Here is a 20,148-nt window from a genome sequence, read left to right on the forward strand (position 1 = left end):
TAACCAAGTCGTGGGCACTGGACATTCCCGGAAAGCTCAGCGCATGAAGGTCTCCATGGAAACGTCTGTCACGGCCACGTTGAAAGGGTAAGAAGTGAAAGCTCTTAGTAGGTACCGCAGTAGAGACACCAGAGGACTGAGGGGACGGGAGGAGTCTAGACGGTGGACGACAACAAAGACTCTTCAGTATGTAAGTTACTTTATATTATCACAGCACTGTATTTTACAATTATGACTAACTTTAGGTACCTTGACAAAACAAACCCAATGCAAATACTTCCTCCTTCAGCTCTGTTCTGCAGTTCTGAGTTATCCATTGGCTTCACATTGCATTCATTCATTAGCTTAATCAGAGTTACGCAGTAACTTGGCTAACTGGCAGAGATAGGTGATGGGATGAGGGGGAGGGGCTTGTTGTGGTTAGGGAGAGGAGGTGGTGAGGTAACTTTAGACGCATGTCTGAAGCTAGTCAGCTACTTGCTGCAGCCGAGCTGCTGCTCTCATGATTAATGCAATTTGTGTGTGTGTGGTGTGTGGTGTGTGGTGTGTGTGTGTGTGTGTGTGTGTGTGTGTGTTACACCACAGCAAAGGGTCAAGAAAGAGATGGAAGAGAGGACAAAGAAGCGAAGGGAGAGAAAGAGGGAGGTCAGAGAGGTATATAGAGAAAGAGGAGAGGGGAGGCAGTTTTTGAGAAAGAGAGGGGGGTGTTACTGAGGTTGGAGAAGGAGTGTGTTTGTTGGTTTGCTACCGGACAGTGGATGAATGCAGGGAGAGGATCAGTAAGGTTTCTGAATGGAAACTGTTGGTTTGCAGGTTCTAGAGAAGAGGTCACCCATGAACAACAACCATGGAGGGGAACATGATTACAACAGCGGGGACCGGAACCGGAGCTCACTCTGTAACCATGGTAACAGGTCCCACTGGCACCCCGGACCTCCAGGTTCTGACTGTCAGAGTGAAGCTTCTAGAGCACAGCCTGAGAGACAACGTCAGCTCCTTCACTGAGTCTGAGAGCGCTCTGCACAGCAGGTGAGGAGCAGGTGACATAGAGACAGGGATCATGTATCACACAGCTACAACATATGGCCACAACCATATCACATTGCACATCCTGTAGCATTTTGCCATAGTAACAGACTGTTGGTTACCTCTTAGCATGATATCACTGTGTGGGGTTTATTTCAAACATCGCAGTCAGTAAGGTATGTGTGCACACTTCTATTTTCTCTTGGACTTATGACAGGTAAAAACAATTTGACAGTAGGATGTCTCATCTCTGTTGAATGCTAATGTAATGCTATGCTAATCATGTAATGCTATGCTATTCATGCAATTCTATGCTATTCATGTAATGCTATGCTAACCATGTAATGCTATGCTAATCGTGTAATGCTATGCTAATCATGTAATGCTATGCTAATCATGTAATGCTATGCTAATCATGTAATGCTATGAAAAATAAATGTGATCTAATGAGTCATGTTGTCCTCCTGTGCAGGATTAGAGAGTTGGAGGTGTCAGAAAAGAGCCTGCTACAGAAGGTGGAGGACCTTACTTCCAACTCAGTCCTCCACTGCCCCAGCATGCTGCAGCGCCAGAGGCTGGATGAGCGGCTCCACACGCTGAGGGAGGAGGTACGCTCCATGGTGAGAGACATAATTGAGCTTTACATGAGCTTCAATGAGGCATAGCAAACATATGAGTACTGGAAGCTGTACTGTACATGTAGTGTAAGCCTGTTATAACTCAGGTATTAGTGTAGTGTAAACCTGTTGTAACTCAGGTAGTGTAGTGTAAGCTTGTTGTAACTCAGGTATTAGTGTAGTGTAAACCTGTTGTAATTCAGGTAGTGTAGTGTAAGCCTGTTATAACTCAGGTATTAGTGTAGTGTAAACCTGTTGTAACTCAGGTAGTGTAAGCTTGTTGTAACTCAGGTATTAGTGTAGTGTAAACCTGTTGTAACTCAGGTAGTGTAGTGTAAACCTGTTATAACTCAGGTAGTGTAGTGTAAACCTGTTGTAACTCAGGTATTAGTGTAGTGTAAACCTGTTGTAACTCAGGTATTAGTGTAGTGTAAACATGTTGTAACTCAGGTAGTGTAAACCTGTTGTAACTCAGGTATTAGTGTAGTGTAAACCTGTTGTAACTCAGGTAGTGTAAACCTGTTGTAACCCAGGTATTAGTGTAGTGTAAACCTGTTGTAACTCAGGTAGTGTAGTGTAAACCTGTTATAACTCAGGTAGTGTAGTGTAAACCTGTTGTAACTCAGGTATTAGTGTAGTGTAAACCTGTTGTAACTCAGGTAGTGTAAACCTGTTGTAACTCAGGTATTAGTGTAGTGTAAACCTGTTGTAACTCAGGTAGTGTAAACCTGTTGTAACTCAGGTATTAGTGTAGTGTAAACCTGTTGTAACTCAGGTAGTGTAAACCTGTTGTAACTCAGGTAGTGTAAACCTGTTGTAACTCAGGTATTAGTGTAGTGTAAACCTGTTGTAACTCAGGTATTAGGGTAGTGTAAACCTGTTGTAACTCAGGTAGTGTAAACCTGTTGTAACTCAGGTATTAGTGTAGTGTAAACCTGTTGTAACTCAGGTAGTGTAAACCTGTTGTAACTCAGGTATTAGTGTAGTGTAAACCTGTTGTAACTCAGGTATTAGTGTAGTGTAAACCTGTTGTAACTCAGGTATTAGTGTAGGGTAATTTATTGTACTTTATTGTAATTGTAAGAAGAAGGAGAATGCAGGGAGTATGCGAGTATCATAACTCTATTGTAGCTCAGGTGTAAGTTATTGTAATCTCCCTGTCTCTGTCTCAGTCCCAGGAGAAGGAGCGTGGGGATCGTGTGTGGAGGGAGAGGCTGCGGCGCTGCCAGGCCCAGCTCAGGGCTAAAGAAGAGGAGATGGGCCGCCAGTCTCAGTACTTTGAGCACTTTAAGAGCCAGCTGCACCACAAGCTAGGCCTGGCCAGAGACAGAGAGCAGGGCCTGCAGACCAGACTCTACCAGCTGGAGCAACCGGTGCTGGAGATGAACATATCTGCTGCCACCTACATAGCCCCTGTCAACACAGCTAGCACCAACTCCGTTACTGCAGACAATGTCAAGTCCATCATGGTACCAACCTCAGGCCAACAGAGAACAGAGACAGAGAGACTGCCCCACCCAAGGGAGGAAGGAGAAGGAGAGGAGGAGGACGGTGAGGCGAAGACACAGCGGAGACACTACGGACAACAGCTCCAGCAGAAGCAGGGAGCGGATGATAGAGAAATAGAGGGAGAAAGAGAGGGGGAGGAAGGGGATGATGGTGAGACTCTGGGGGGTGAGGCTAGACTGAGAAGCTTCATCCTCAGCCTCCAGGAGGACCTCAGGGTTCTGCTGGAGAGGGAGGAGCAGGGGCTGGCGGAGCAGAGGGGGCTGATGGAACAGTTGGAGGAAGCGCAGGAGAACAACCACTTCTTGTCCTGTACGTTGGAGGAGATGAAGACGGTGGTCCACAGACTGAAGCTGACAGAGAGCTCACTGATGGAGGAGGTGGAGGAGCTGCAAGAGGAGAACCAGAGACTGTGTCAGAGGGTCAGCCACACTCTGAGACAGACCAACCACAGCCTGGGTTCTACTGACCCCAGCCCTGTCTCTACCCCCAGCCTGGCTACCTCCCTGCCAAACACCCCTGGCCTGGGTCAACCAGTTCCCTGCTCTGTGAACAACACTGACCCGGTGAGTGATGAGATGAAAGTTCATGTAGAGGGGACTCTGTAAATCAGTGTAAGAGTTGGAGAGTTAAGCCTCAAGAATGTGAATGATTACGATTATAAGCTAACCTTATTTTAGGATTGTAAAATGGATTATAATGTGGGATTATCATGGGTCCAAAGTGGAATGTTGATCTGAGTAACTACAGAGGAACTAACGAGTGTGGCCGGCTTGTGTGTTTGAGACTGGGATCTGCTTTTTGATGAACCTCTAATGTTTAGTGTTCATCATCTATGCAGGTGAAGATGATCCCAGGCCAGTCTTCACTAGACACATACCCCTCTGCTCAACACCATGGAGCAACAGAGAGGTCGCAGGAAAACTCCACTCTGCCTCTGCCCCAGCCGGACCTCCTGAACCTCTCAGGCCACCGTAGCCAGAACCCCGGCCTCATATCCCTGGGTACTAAGAGCGTTGAGGGTCTGGGGGAGTTTTCCCTGAGGGACTGGTGTCCTGGTCCTGGGGGCTTCCCCTCTCTCAACCTGGAGGAGGGGACAAGCGAGGAGACTGAGGCCCTGAAAGAGGCTTACAGGAGCATGGGGGGCGACATGGACTCACTCCGGGACCACAGGGACCAGCTGGAGAGCACTCTACGACACACACAGGACCAGCTGCACAGGGTGACCGAGGAGAACGCCCGACTGAAATGTAAACTCAGGGCACAGGGAGAAACAGGGGCCTGCGAGGTGGAGCAGGGGTCCTCGCTTGTAGGCGAGAGCATGACAAATGTCCAGGAAAACAAGGTGTCAACTCCAAACCTCATACCCCAGAGTTGCAGAGACCTCACTGCAACTCCATATCAGAATGATACTATCCTAGCCTTAGCCCAGGATGACCTGTCCCTGTATGCCTTAGCCCAAGATGACCTAGCCCTAGCCTTGAACCAGGAGAACCGGGCCCTGGGCAGGCGTATCCAGGAGCTCCTAGCCCACATAGAGAGCCAGGAGGGGGAGAGTGAGAGGGAGCTAGTCCAGCTCAGGCTGCAAGTGTCCCTGCTAGAGAGGGAGAGCACCAGGCTGGAGCAGGAGAACCTGGAGCAGGGAGGTCTCATCACTGAACTAACCAGGAAGACTGAGGATGACCTCAACACTATCATAGAGCTGCAGGAAAGACGGGTCGAGAGCGGTCAGCTAGGCCTACAGCAGGGTGACAGTGGTTTGACCACTGAGTCAGAGTCAGAGTGCGGTCAACAGGGTGAGCATGCGGTCGGCTCAGTGCACGCTCAACAGGGTCAACCCACAGTAGGGGTTGTGACCAGTTTACAAGGTGATCAGACGCCAGGGTCAGTGAATAGTGGTGTACCACAGGTTGACCACACGGTTGAGTCAGTGTGTGGTCAGCAGGAGGACCGTTTGACCACGGAGTCAACGTGCAGGCTTAGAGAGAAGAGGGACGAGCTGATTGGCTATCTCAGTGATCTCAAAGAGGAAAGAGAACAGGTAGCCCTCTCACTTAGCAGTCAGACAGAGGAGAAACACCAGCTAACACGCTCCATGTGGGTTCTGAAAGAAGAACGAGACCAGATCCATAAGTCACTCTGCGGTTTAAAAGAAGAGAAAGAACAGCTGACAAGGTCCCTCTGTGGTCTGAAAGATGAGAGAGACAAGGTGACGCGGTCAATGTGTGGTTTAAAAGAGGAGAGAGACCAGCTAGTTCAGTCAATGTCTGGACTCGAGGAGGAGAGAGACCAGCTAGTTCAGTCAATGTCTGGACTCGAGGAGGAGAGAGACCAGCTAGTTCAGTCAATGTCTGGACTCCAGGAGGAGAGAGACCAGCCAGTTCAGTCAATGTCTGGACTCCAGGAGGAGAGAGACCAGCTAGTTCAGTCAATGTCTGGACTCCAGGAGGAGAGAGACCAGCTAGTTCAGTCAATGTCTGGACTACAGGAGGAGAGAGACCAGCTAGTTAAGTCAATGTCTGGACTCCAGGAGGAGAGAGACCAGCTAGTTCAGTCAATGTCTGGACTCCAGGAGGAGAGAGACCAGCTAGTTCAGTCAATGTCTGGACTCCAGGAGGAGAGAGACAAGCTCTCGCAGTCTCTCTTCGGCCAAAAAGATGAGAGAGACCAGTTGATGCAGTCAATGTGTGGTTTAAAGGGACAGAGAGACCAGCTAACACAGACACTCAGCCGTCTAGAGCAGGAAAGAGACAAGCTGTCATCTCTCAGCCTTCAAACACGAGAGCGGTACCAGGTGGACCAGTTTGTCTCTGATCTAAAAGAAGAGAAAGAGCAGCTAGTTCAGTCAATGGATGTTCAGAGAGAACAGCTCACAGAGGAGAGAGACCAATTGCAGATGGACGTCGCTACTCTACGGAATCAGCTGCTGTTACAGGGGCGAAGCCACAGCCAGCAGCCCTCAGAGAACCACGTTGGCAAGGCAACACGGACAGAGGTTGTGGCTACAGAGAGAGGGGGTCAGATGCCAAAAATGCATGATGATGGTAATGTCACTCATAGATGTCTGGCCACAGTCTACTCCTACAAGACCATCCGTCTGGCACAGTCCGCACAGGTAGGAGGGAATCTTTGTACTTGTGTGAGTTGTTATGTATGTTGGCACTGAGTTTCTGTCAGTAGTAGCGTGTCGCAGGGTTGTGTGAGTTATAGCATATCCCCGTATCCAGGACCACTTGGGAGAGAAAGAGGGAACAGATATGGAGCAGAGTGAACTGATGAGGGAGATCGAGTCGCTGGGGTTAGAACTCAGAAACTCACGAGAGGTACTGAAGAAGACCCAATCAGAGGTGAGCGCTCCTTTCTTCCTGTCTTGGCCAATCAGAGGAGAGGTCAGAACCATGACTGAACAGAATCTGTGTGTGCAGGCTCAAAGGTGGTACCGTGAGCTGGGTGTGTCTGAGGTCAGACGAGAGGAGGCTGAGAAGAGGGCGGGAAAGGCAGCCAATGAGGTGAAGGGGATGAGAGAGGAAACCAAGGAGGTGGAGAAAACAAAGAGGGAAAACCACACACTGAGAGCAGAGGTATGGATAGAGAAAGTATCGCTCTCACTAACCACCATAGTCATGTCATGATAACCCACTGGCTGTGTCTGTTGTTAGTTGGGAGAGGTGAAGAGCAGACTATTGTGTCTGGAGAGAGAGAAGACCGATGCTCACACACTGAGGATCAAGATCCAAGAGAAGTTCAGCTTGCTTCAGGCTGAACTCAAAGCCAAGGTGTGTGTTGCTTCAGGCTGAACTCAAAGCCAAGGTGTGTGTTGCTTCAGGCTGAACTCGAAGCCAAGGTGTGTGTTGCTTCAGGCTGAACTCGAAGCCAAGGTGTGTGTGTTGACTAAATCTTTCTATGTGTGTACTGTATACCTGAATTTGTGATCGTTCACGCAGAGTGTTGCTCTGAAGGAGCTGAGTTCAGAGTACACATCCCTGAAGGGAGAGCAGGGCAGCAGAGAGGACTGGAGCAACACACTCACCTTACTGAGGGTGCGCTATGATGACATCAGAAATAAGGTAAACTGCCTTTTGTCAGCTAAGATTGGTAAAAGTTACCCTTAAGTTTACCAATTTAGGTAGAAGGCATCCTTTTGCACAGATTTAGAATCAGCTTAATACTCTACCATCCCCGAATCCCGAGCCTTACCTGTTAGGAAGAAAATTCAAAACTGACCTGAGATCAGTGTCAAGGAGCAACTTCATCCTAGTCTGATAAAACCACAGCTCTCTGCTTAGAGTGATGTTTGTTCAAAGACATGCAGAATGAATTGTATTGGAAGAGAGCTTTTACAATATCAAAAGAGCTGTATTTGTGGTCAGTGTTTTTGGTTTACTGTAATGCTTTGTTGTTATTTCCAGTCCGTGTATTTAGTCTAATGGCTTTGTCTCTCCTGACTTTCTCCAGTACAATGTCCTCCTGAGAAAGAGTCAGACGGATCTGGACATAGCTCCTCTAAAGGTGAGGGGGGTGGAGAATGGGGGTAGTCTGTTAGTCTGGTTTGATACATGGTTGTTTGAAGCTAAAATAAGATTTGGTGTTGGACTTGTTTTGACTGACAGCTGTTGTATCCAATGGCAGGCCATGCTGTAATGATTTGGTTTTGATTGACTAATGATCTGTCCAATGACAAGCCAAGCTGCCGGGTTTTGGTTTTGATTGACTGATGATCTGTCCGATGGCAGGCCAAGCTGTCATGTCTGGTGGTGAAGTGCCAGCAGAGGAACAGTCTACTGGTGCAGTTGATGCGAGCCCTGCGTCGGTATGGCTGCCTGGACTACAATCTGACCCAGGAGGCTGAGGACCTGCTTAATGACACAGTACTGCAGGACTACGCCAGCACCTTCACACCCCCATCCACTGCAGCTCTGCAGGAGAACACCCACCTTCTCCCACCTGCAGCCTCACAGACCTCTGCTGCAGCCTCCGCAGCACAGGTAAGAGATGTGGTAACAGAGAGGTTTTCAAACCTCTCCTTGAGGACCCCCAGCCGTTCCATATATTCAAGCTATTCCACAGCTAGTACACCGGATTAAACTTGTCAACTAATCAAGCCCTTAACTACTCGATTCAGGTGAGTTAGTGCAGGGCAACAACAAAATTGTGAAATTTCCGATCCCCGAGGAGAGGTTTGAAACGCACCACAGTAACACACCATATGTCACGCCCTGACCTTAGTTATCCATGTTTTCTTTATTATTTTGGTTAGGTCAGGGTGTGACGAGGGTGGTTGGTTTAGTTTTTCTATTGTCTAGGGGGTTTTGTATTGTCTAGGGGTTTTTGTATGTCTAGGGGGTTTTGTATTGTCTAGGGGTTTTTGTATGTCTAGGGGGTTTTGTATGTCTAGGGGGTTTTGTAAGTCTAGGTGTTTATATGTCTATGGTTGCCTAGATTGGTTCTCAATCAGAGGCAGCTGTTTATCGTTGTCTCTGATTGGGGACCATATTTAGGTAACCATATTCCTTGGGTATTTTGTGGGTTGTTATTCTATGTTTAGTTGCCTGTCTGCACTAGCCATATTAGCTTCAGTGTTTGTTCTTTCATTAAAGAAGTATGGACGCTTACCACGCTGCGCCTTGGTCTCCTCCATATGACGACCGTGACACCATACCACTGCACTGAACCACTAACTCATCTTAGTACAGTGTGAAACCAGTAGTGTAAAGTACTAAAGTAAAAATACTTTAAAGTAGTACTTAAGTAGTTTTTTGGGGAATCTGTACTTTACTATTCATATTTTTGACAACTTTTACTTTTATTTCACTACATTACTAAATAAAATTCTGTAATTTTTCTCCATAATTTTCCCTGACACCCAGAAGTACTCCATACATTTCAAATGAAATGTTATTTGACACATACACATGTTTAGCAGATGTTGTTGGAGGTGTAGTGTCTCTAGCTCCAACAGTGCAGTAATATCTAACAATTCACAACAACACACACAATACACACAATACACACAACCTAAAAGAAAAATAATGGATTTAAGGAATATATAAATATTAGGATGAGCAATATTGGAGTGGCGTGAACTAAAATACAGTAAAATAGAATACAGTATATACATACGAGATGAGTAAAGCTAAAATATGTAAACCTTATTAAAGTGACTAGTGTTCCGTTATTAAGGCCTACCATTTTGAATGCTTAGCAGTTCAGGGAACTGGTCCAAATCACGCACTTATCAAGAGAACATCCCTGGTCATCCCTACTGCCTCTGATCTGGTGGACTCACTAAATAGAGAACATCCCTGGTCATCCCTACTGCCTCTGATCTGGTGGACTCACTCAATAGAGAACATCCCTGGTCATCCCTACTGCCTCTGATCTGGAGGACTCACTCAATAGAGAACATCCCTGGTCATCCCTACTGCCTCTGATCTGGTGGACTCACTCAATAGAGAACATCCCTGGTCATCCCTACTGCCTCTGATCTGGAGGACTCACTCAATAGAGAACATCCCTGGTCATCCCTACTGCCTCTGATCTGGTGGACTCACTCAATAATGGAAAAGAGTTCTGAATGTTGCAGTGTGCCTCTGGCTATCTGTAAATAAAAAAGATAAAAGAAAATGGTGCCGTCTGGTTGGCTTAATATAAGGCATTTGAAATGATGTATACTTTTACATTTACTTTTGATACATAAGTATATTTAAAACCAAATACTTTTACTCAAGTAGTATTTTACTTGGTGACTTTCACTTTTACTTGAGTCATTTTCTATTAACGTAACTTTACTTTTTCAAGTATGACAATTGGGTACTTTTCCCACCACTGTGTAATACAGAAACATACCTCACACCAGCTGAAGGGGTTTATAACATAACACACCTGTGTAAGGGGTTTCCCTGGCCATCTCTGAGGGGTTGTGCTCTCTCCCTAGGAGCTGAGTAAAGCTGTGTCTGAAGGCAGTAGGAGGGAACACTTCAGAGTGTGTGTGGCCACAGCAGACTACTGCCCCTCTCCGAACATGCCTCACACTCTACTGCCAATGGTAGTTGGATATAGAAATATTACATCTCTCAGTTTCTGTGGCACACAGTATTCCGTCACAGAGCATTGTTTTAATTAATATAAATACATGACAACAAATGATATCTTGTTGCATGTCTTATACAGTAGGCTTATATTATCCACACATTTCTGTTACAGCTGCCCCTTTCTGCGGGTGAATCAGTCCAAGTCACTGGACTTCCAGACAGACATGGGATGTACCATGCCGAGGTGAAAGGGGAATCTGGCCTGGTCCCTGCCCGTTTCTTAGAGGAGAATGGGAGACCACTCATCCTGACTTCCCCCTCGCCAGAGAGATGTGCCAGTCTGACTAGGAAGCTGACCAGTCCAGGGAAGATCATCAACCTTCACCAGCAGTTGCAGAACACTCTCTCCAACAGCTACCAGGTAGGCCTATAGTACAGCTTCAACAAACTCTATGCTACCTACCTTCACACAAGTTATTTTAGATTTATTTAACCTTTATTTAGACAGGGAGTCAGACTGAGACCAAGGTCTATTTTCCAGATGAGCCTGTATAGCACCACAATACACATCCAAATACAAGAAACACTTTAAACTGCACATTCATATAAAAAACAGACACATATTAAATATTGAGTAACTTGTTTTCAACGGAAACTTCAGTTGTAGTAGAATTAAGTATCAAAACACACAATGCTATGCTAACCAGGCTTGAAGGACCGGAAATGTATATTGTTTATGCACAAAGTCCCAATATAGTCTACACAACCATGTCACCCATTCTCTCCCTAGGTTTTCCCTTCCAAGACCAGCCCCCAGGTTTACTCCAGTCCCCCTCCAGGACAGGGGTACTCCCCAGGATACCCCAACCACAACCCTGCTGCCCCCAACCGACCCAAGCATACCCTTGTAGCAACTACCCCTATTATTACTAGTACTAGTCTCCTATCTGCCACTGCCCCCACTAAAACTACCAGTGATGGTGCTACCTCTTCTAAGCAGACCCCAAACAGAGCACATCCAACTACCAGCCCTCCTGTCTACACCACCACCACCACTACTGCCCTTAGCAGTGGTAAAGAACCCCTCTCTAAAACTGGCTCTGCTTCTGCTACCTCCAATGTTACAACCCCTGTTAATACCCCTCCTACCGCTGTGGCCCGGACTGTTAAAGCACAAACTACCACTGCCTTGTGGAACACAGCCCCCACCAAATCTGCCCCTCCACCTATTACCGCTGGAACTACAGCCCCCACCAAATCTGCCCCTCCACCTATTACCACTGGAACTACAGCCCCCACCAAAATGGCCCCCATCACTACTGCTCTTCCCCTTGCTGAGTTGTCACGACTGCCTGATGAGGATCATTGCATCAAGAAGCTCCTCTCCAACCTCCAGCCTGAACAAGCTAAACCACCCAAACCCAGAGCTATACCAGGTGCAGTAGCCTACACAATACACACTGTTGACTGTACACCTGACGAATAGCATACGTGTCTGATTGTCTTTGGTCCCGCCCCTCTTAGAACCTCCAGCTGAGGTGAGCTCTGTTGAGGTCATCAGGACGGTGGGACAGAGCAGCCTCATGATTGGTTGGGAGAGACCGCCACTGGATGAGCTGGGCTGCAGCAACGGAACCTTTGTGTATGGATACATGGTAGGCTGCTCCTCTCGCCTTGGATACATTAGAATGTAAATGGATGGCTTTGGTGTTGTTCATTCGGTGCTCTGTGTATGCCTTGCTCATCTCTCTCTCTCTCGCTCTCTTTCTCCCTCCACAGATCTATGTAGAAGGGGAGTTCCACAAGTCTGTCATGAGCTCTGCATGCACGAAGGTACGGTATGAAGCAGTCCTTTGACAACATGCTCCACCTTTCCTCCTCCTCTTCCTGTTCTAATGATGCAATAATATTCATCACTGTGTGTGGTGTTTCTACGTATCATCAGTTGAATGGTTGAAGATGACAGTGTGTATCTGTCCTCTCTTTCAGTGTATTCTGGAGAATCTGGATCTGTCCGGCCAGGTCCACATCAGTGTTCAGACCCTGGGCTCCAACGGTCTCTATGCGGAGAAGGTCCACCTCATCTACAGGGGAAAACACACCCAGTTTAGGACAGATCACACCCGTGTCAACACAGCTTCTGCTGCTCCCTGCACAGACCCTGCCTACCGAGACTGCAGGACTCCGCCCACACACCGACACAATGGCTTCATCCAACCAGTGAGTTCTACAGACATGCCCACTTCTAAATTGACACACCCACCACATGATCACTTTTGCCCTGACCATTTTGGGAAACTTACCCTGACCCAACGTTTTAATCTTTTACTGCATATTCAGCCACACTCTGCAGTTGAAACCTTACTCACCCGACTCAGCAAGTCCAACGGTCTTGATGTGTTCCTTTTCAGTTACTGTGTTTCATTGAAATCTGTATGAAATAATGAAATGTGATGCAGTCATAAATATCTACATTTACAGTCATCTCTTCTGGGCTTGTGTATTAATGTGTGTGTGTCTGTGTGTGTACTCTGCGTGTGTGTGGCGTGCCTTTCAGCTTGTGGCCATCTACAACTACAACCCTCTGAAGGACAGTCCTAACCTCCACCCCAGCAGAGAGCTGGCCCTGAGAGAGGGAGACACCGTCATGCTGCTAGGCAACCCACGCAACGACGGCTTCTGTCAGGCCGAGGTGGGCCAATCAACAACATCCAGTCAACAGTCATTTACCAATAAACTTGCAGAATTAACTTGTAGCTTGAATCTCTTTATATCGGATCATCATGAGTATGTACAGGGCATTCTGGAAAGTATTCAGACCCCTTGACTTTTTCCACATTTTGTTACGTTACGGCCTTATTCTAAAATTGATTAAATTAAATTTTTTCCTCATCAATCTACACACAATAGTCCATGATGACATAATGAATGAAAAACAGGTTTTTAGACATTTTAGCAAATGTATATAAAAAAAAAATATACCTTATTTGCGTAAGTATTCAGACATTAGCTATGAGAATTGTAATTGAGCTCAGGTGCATCCTGTTTCCATTGATCATCCTTGAGATGTTTCTACAACTTGATTGGAGTCCACCTGTGGTAAATTAAATTGATTGGACATGATTTGGAAATGCACACTCCTGTCTATATAAGGTCCCACAGTTGACAGAGCATGTCAGAACAAAAACCGAGCCATGAGGTTGAAGGAATTGTCCGTAGAGCTCAGACAGGATTGTGTCGAGGCACAGATTTGGGGAATGGTACCAAAAAATGTCTGCAGCATTGAAGTTCCCCAAGAACACAGTGGCCTCCATCATTCATAAATGGAAGAAGTTTGGAACCACCAAGACTCTTCCTAGAGCTGGCTGCTCGACCAAACCAAAAGGCACCTGAAGACTCAGACCATGAGAAATAAGATTCTCTGGTCTGATTAAACCAAGATTGAACTCTTTGGCCTGAATGCCAAGCGTCACGTCTGGAGGAAACCTCGTGCTGTGGGGATGTTTTTTCAGTGACTAGTCAGGATCGAGGGAAAGATGAACGGAGCAAAGTACAGAGAGATCCTTGATGACAATCTGCTCCAGATTCAGAATCTGCTCAGACTGGGGCAAAGGTTCACCTTCCAACAGGACAATGACCCTAAGCACACAGCCAACGCAGGAGTGGCTTCGGGACAAGTCTCTGAATGTCCTTGAGTGGCCCAGCCAGAGCCCGGACTTGAACCCGATCAAAAATCTCTGGAGAGACCTGAAAATAGCTGTGCATCGATGTTCCCTATCCAACCTGACAGAGCTCGAGGGGATCTGCAGAGAAGAATGGGAGAAACCTGCCAAATAGAGGTGTGCCAAGCTTGCAGCGTCATACCCAAGAAGACTTGAGGCTGTATTCGTTGCCAAAAGTGCTTTAACAAGGTACTGAATAAAAGTTCTGAACACTTATTTAAATGTGATATATATATATATATATTTTTAAATAGTTTTGCTTTATCATTATGGGGTATTGTGTGTAGATTGATGAGGAGAAAAACTATTGAATCCATTTTAGAATAAGGTTGTAACGTAACAAAATGTGGAAAAAGTCGAGGGGTCTGAATGCTTTCTGAATGCACTGTAATTGAACAGATCTGTGTCTGAGATATCTAACAGACTGCTATCTAACAGACTGCTATCTAACAGACTGCTATCTAACAGACTGCTATCTAACAGACTGCTATCTAACAGACTAATATCTAACAGACTGCTATCTTACAGACTACAATCTAACAGACTGCTATCTAACAGACTGCTATCTAACAGACTGCTATCTAACAGACTGCTATCTAACCAGACTGCTATCTAACCAGACTACTATCTAACAGACTACTATCTAACCAGACTGCTATCTAACCGACTGCTATCTAACCAGACTGCTATCTAACCAGACTGCTATCTAACCGACTGCTATCTAACCGACTGCTATCTAACCAGACTGCTATCTAACCAGACTGCTATCTAACCAGACTGCTATCTAACCGACTGCTATCCAAACAGACTGCTATCCAAACAGACTGCTATCCAAACAGACTGCTATCCAAACAGACTGCTATCTAACCAGACTGCTATCTAACCAGACTGCTTTCTAACCAGACTGCTATCTAACCAGACTGCTATCTAACCGACTGCTATCCAAACAGACTGCTATCCAAACAGACTGCTATCCAAACAGACTGCTATCCAAACAGACTGCTATCCAAACAGACTGCTATCCAAACAGACTACTATCTAGCAGACTGCTATCTAAACAGATGAGTGCAGCTGTACTGTAGATAGCTTACTGAGTGACTATGTGTTTCAGGTGAATGGCAGACGAGGTCTGGCTCCTGTGGCGTTACTAGAGGAAGTTCCTGTTCCAGACAGACATGTAAGCCCCGCCCCTCCCCAATCTTCTCCTGAGAGAGGAGCAGATGATAGGCCACTGTGCCTGCCAATCAGAGAGAGAACAAGATGGGCCGCTGTGACTGTCAATCAGTGAGAGAACAAGATGATGGGCCACTGTGGCTGCAAATCAAAGAATGCTTACCTGCAGAGAGATTATAGTGGCCAGAGTTAATGACATCGTCAAACACTGCCTGCTTGTGACACAAACGTTCATAACCGCTCGCTGCCCAAAGTAATTTGAAATGGAAGGCTACAGTAGAGCATCAGCCTACATGTGGGAAGTTGTGTGGCCCAGTTTGACATTGTGCTTCGATGGACAGTTCCTTATAGCCTACATAATACTCACTGAGATTGTCGAATCACCTCTAACTGTCACCTCTATCAAAATTATCTCTAATCACCTCTATCAAAATCCCCACTGTTCTGTGTGTAATCTCTCATGGACAGACGCACGTAATATAGCTGCTATTGTAGTGTCTGTCAACAGACTGTGGGATGCGACGACTATCAAGGAACTTGATCAGTGATATTTCATCACTGATAATTTTGGACAAATCACGATTTCGCATCTTTCGAATTTCGGAAGGGGAGGGAACATTTGGCCCATAGACTTGCCTGTAACTTGCAAAGGCGGGTGGAGCTACTGCCCTGCTTCCACTGCTTGCTCTAGTCTCTTTTCAAACACATCTTCCAACAATAATAACACTGGGTTTCCAAGATTATTCTGTATGTGACAAGTGTCAAAAAGGTCAAAGGTTGGCCTAATGGATCTGACAACCTGTCTGATATCAAGTGCATTCATGGTAATAAAGCTAGGCCATTTTACTGGATCCTTTATCAAGCCAAATAGGATAAAAAAGAGGTCCATACCAAAGACTTGGATATTTCAGTTCTTTGTCATTATACACTGAACAAAAATATCAATGCAAAATGTAAAGTGTTGGTCCCATGTTTCATGAGTTGAAATGAAAGATCCCAGAAATGTTCCATTCACATAAAAAAATCATATCTCTCTAATTTGGTGCAGAAATTTGTTTTACATCCCTGTTAGTGAGCATTTCTCTTTTGGCAAGATAATCCATCCACCTGGCAGCTGTGGCATATCAAGAAGATGATTAAACAGCATGGTCATTACACAGGTGCACCTTGTGTTAGGGACAATAAAAGGCCACACTAAAATGTGCAGTGTTGTCACACAACGCAATGCCACAGATGTCTCAAGTTTTGAGGGAGTGTGCAATTGGCATGCAGACTGCAGGAATGACCACCAGAGCTGTTTCCAGAGAATTCAATGTTTAATTTCTCAACCATAAGCCGCCTCCAACATTGTTTTAGAGAATTTGCCGTGCGGTTTGCTGATGTCAATGTTGGAGAGTTATGGTATGGCGGTGGGATTATGGTATGGGCAGGTGGCGGCGGTGTTATAGTATGGGCAGGCATAAGCTACGGACAACGAACACAAGTGCATTTTATCTATGGCAATTTGCATGCACAGAGATACCGTGATGAGATCCTGAGGCCCATTGTCGTGCCATTCATCCGCTGCCATCACCTCATGTTTCATGATAATGCACAGCCCCATGTCGCAAGGATCTGTACACAATTCCTGGAAGTTGGAAATGTCCCAGTTCTTACATGACCTGCATACTCACCAGACATGTTACCCGTTGACCATGTTTGGGATGCTCTGGATTGACGTGCACCACAGTGTGTTCCAGTTCTCGCCAATATCCAGCAACTTTGCACAGCCATTGAAGAGGAGTGGGACAAGATTACACAGTCCACAATCAACAGCCTGATCAACTCTATGCAAAGGAGATGTGTCACGCTGCATGAGGCAAATAATGGTCACACTGGTTTTCTGATCCACTCCGCTACTTTTTTAAAGGTATCGGTGACCCACAGATGCATATCTGTATTCTCGGTCATGTAAAATAAATAGATTAGGGCCTAAATAATTTATTTAAATTGACTGATTTCCTTATATGAACTGTAACTCTGTAAAATCATAGAAATTGTTGCGTGCTGCATTTCTATTTTTGTTCAGGGTATTTACAAAAGCCAATCATGGTTGATCATGGTTGTTCATCCAATCATGGTTGATCATGGTTGTTCATCCAATCATGAATTTGATTGAGGTCTGAGATGTTCTACTGTAGAATCTAATCACTCGATGAAGTCATGTCATTCAGATGGATAGAAATTAGTCACGGATATATATTTTTTGAGATGATTAAAGAACCGGAGGTATGCCATTGGGATGAACAGTACTGTATGGGTGCCTGTGGCTGTGGGTATCAGTCTCCTTTCATTTCCTCAGTCTCTGTCTACAGTCTAACTGAAGTTAATAACCTTTTACTTTTCTGTTCTGATCTGAAAGAGAGAAAATACATTCTGTGTGAGACACATGACTACTACATACTTGTCCCTCCTCTGATTGTGGGAATGGCCATGGATGTATTTCTGTATCACTCTGTGCATATGATGTCATTTGATTTCCTAATGATTTCTTTAGACTGTATTAAGAGAATAAATGTTTAGATGACATCAGATATAGTAGTATGTCCTGTATTTTCTGGATTATACTGCGGTGTACAATCTTGATTTTACCACTAGAGGGCAGTCATCGCAAACTTTCCAACATGCTACTCTCAATAGCCAAATAAATCTGTGGGTGTACTTGTACTTATCTCCTCTCTGTTTAGGGACTATTGAGCACCCCCCCCCCCCCCCCCCCATGGGATGCAGATAATTGTATATCAAAACTCCCACTGTGTGTTGTGTACAAACACTTACATAAAGACTTGCTAGGGAATACTCTCACACACGTTTTAGAGGCAAGAGTGCCTTAATAACCACCTGCTGTGGTCTGCTGCTGTGTGAACTCCTCAAGGTGTAAAACCCCATAGCTCAGCAGAAAGAAAGTGTGTGTGTATGTGAGTATTCCCTAACAAGTCTACTTGTAAGTGTTTGTACACAACACACGGTGGGAGTTTTGATATACAATCATCTGGGGAGAGAGTTGCTCAATAGTCCCTAAACAGAGAGGAGAGGCGATAAGAACATGTACACCCACATCCTCAAACCCATACACCAACACACACACAGTCGGACGAACACAGAAAAGAGAAAACTTGGTGAATGAGGTATGGGTTGTGGAGGAACTGCAGCATAAATTTTTTTGACTTATAAAATAAAGTCAAAAAATGATATATATCATTCATTCTTGAATCATTTAAGGAAGGAACCCTTTTTATAATGTTAGCCTAAAATGATATACCCAAATCTAACTGCCTGTAGCTCAGGACCTGAGCGAAAAGGTGCAAAAAGTGCAAATCAATCCCAGAACAACAGCAAAGGACCTTGTGAAGATGCTGTAGAAAACAGGTACAAAGTATCTATGTCCACAGTAAAACAAGTCCTATATCGACATAACCTGAAAGGCCGCTCAGCAAGGAAAAAGACACTGTTCCAAAACCGCCATAAAAAAGCCAGACTAAGGTTTGCAACTGCACATGGGGACAAAGATCGTACTTTTTGGAGAAATGTTCTCTGCTCTGATGAAACAAAAAAATAACTGATTGACCATAATGACCATCTTCATGTTTGGAGGAAAAAGAGGGATGCTTGCAAGTCGAAGAACACTGTCCCAACCGTGAAGCACAGGGGTGGCAGCATCATGTTGTGGGGGTGCTTTGCTGCAGGAGGGACTGGTGCACTTCACAAAATAGATGGCATCATGAGGTTGGAAAATTATGTGGACATATTGAAGCAACATCTCAAGACATCAGTCAGGAAGTTAAAGCTTGGTCACAAATGGGTGTTCCAAATGGACAATGACCCCAAGCATACTTCCACAGTTGTGGCAAAATGGCTTAAGGACAACAAAGTCAAGGTATTGGAGTGGCCATCACAAAGCCCTGACCTCAATCCTATATAAAATTTGTGGGCAGAACTGAAAAAGCGTATGCGAGCAAGGAGGCCTACAAACCTGACTCAGTTACACCAGCTCTGTCAGGAGGAATGGGCCAAAATTCACCCAACTAATTGTGGGAAGCTTGTGGAAGGCTACCCGAAACTTTTGACCCAAGTTAAACAATTTAAAGGCAATGCTACCAAATACTAATTGAGTGTATGTAAATTTCTGACCCACTGGGAATGTGATGAAAGAAATAAAAGCTGAAATAAATCATTCTCTCTACTATTATTCTGACATTTCACATAATTGAGATAAAGTGGTGATCCTAACTGACCTAAGACAGGGAATTTTTACGAGGATTAAATGTCAGGAATGATGAAAAATGGAGTTTAAATGTATTTGGCTATGGTGTATGTAAACTTCCAACTTCAACTGTATATATATATATATATATATATTGTTTTTCTTCAAATTTTCAAACAGTACATTTATATTTTCCAACGGGCTATACATTTGGGTGAGTTTTTTTTAATCATCTGAATATCCTCGTTTCACTGCCAAAAATAAGATTAAACCATCTAGTGTTCAGTGAAATAACAACACAATGTCAAATACAGGTAGCCTAGTCAAATAATTAACATCCAATCACATTAACCGTTACTCTCTGGCAGGAAACCTTCACTCTTGCGCAGACATTTATAAATTAAACATGACAATTTGAAAAATAAACCACGGGAGTTTTTTGAGCGAGAATAAAGACGACATTCGAGTAGTAAGACATGTATAAAAGCAACAGATACCATTAATAAGAAGGGGCTAGAAGTGTCTTATATAGTGAGCCACCGAGTGGCTAGGACAGGCAAGACCCATACTATTGTGGAGGACTTAATCCTTCCAGCTGCCGCGGATATGGCTGGAACAACTATACAGACAATGTCTCCATCAAACAACACTGTTTCACGACACATCAGTGACCTGGCAGGAGATGTTTTGAAACAATTACTGCTTCGCATACAAGCCAGTGAATTATATGTGTTACAGCTGGATGAGTCAACAGACGTGGCGGGCCTGACACAGCTCCTGGTGTATGTCTGTTACGTTTATTGGGGGTCAATTAAGGAAGACATCCTATT

The 20,148-nt window shown here is 45.1% G+C and overlaps 1 protein-coding gene across 1 annotated transcript; it reads left to right on the plus strand.

Annotated features, from left to right (window-relative positions):
- The first annotated feature begins 624 nt into the window (after positions 1 to 624).
- LOC139390837 (uncharacterized protein C4orf50-like) lies at positions 625 to 15,770 on the plus strand. Its single transcript, XM_071138232.1, has 20 exons — positions 625 to 1,029; positions 1,499 to 1,646; positions 2,816 to 3,715; positions 3,991 to 4,437; positions 4,470 to 4,494; positions 4,613 to 6,264; positions 6,377 to 6,496; positions 6,575 to 6,730; positions 6,809 to 6,925; positions 7,094 to 7,216; positions 7,605 to 7,658; positions 7,883 to 8,134; positions 10,084 to 10,194; positions 10,353 to 10,601; positions 10,971 to 11,616; positions 11,705 to 11,835; positions 11,960 to 12,013; positions 12,170 to 12,400; positions 12,738 to 12,872; positions 15,014 to 15,770. Exons 1-20 carry the CDS (start codon positions 848 to 850, stop codon positions 15,188 to 15,190), a joined length of 5,910 nt encoding a protein of 1,969 aa, XP_070994333.1. The 5' UTR covers positions 625 to 847; the 3' UTR covers positions 15,191 to 15,770.
- The last annotated feature ends 4,378 nt before the right edge of the window (positions 15,771 to 20,148 follow it).

This window comes from Oncorhynchus clarkii, chromosome 31 (genome assembly GCF_045791955.1).
Source record: "Oncorhynchus clarkii lewisi isolate Uvic-CL-2024 chromosome 31, UVic_Ocla_1.0, whole genome shotgun sequence".
NCBI classification, from domain to species: Eukaryota; Metazoa; Chordata; class Actinopteri; order Salmoniformes; family Salmonidae; genus Oncorhynchus; species Oncorhynchus clarkii.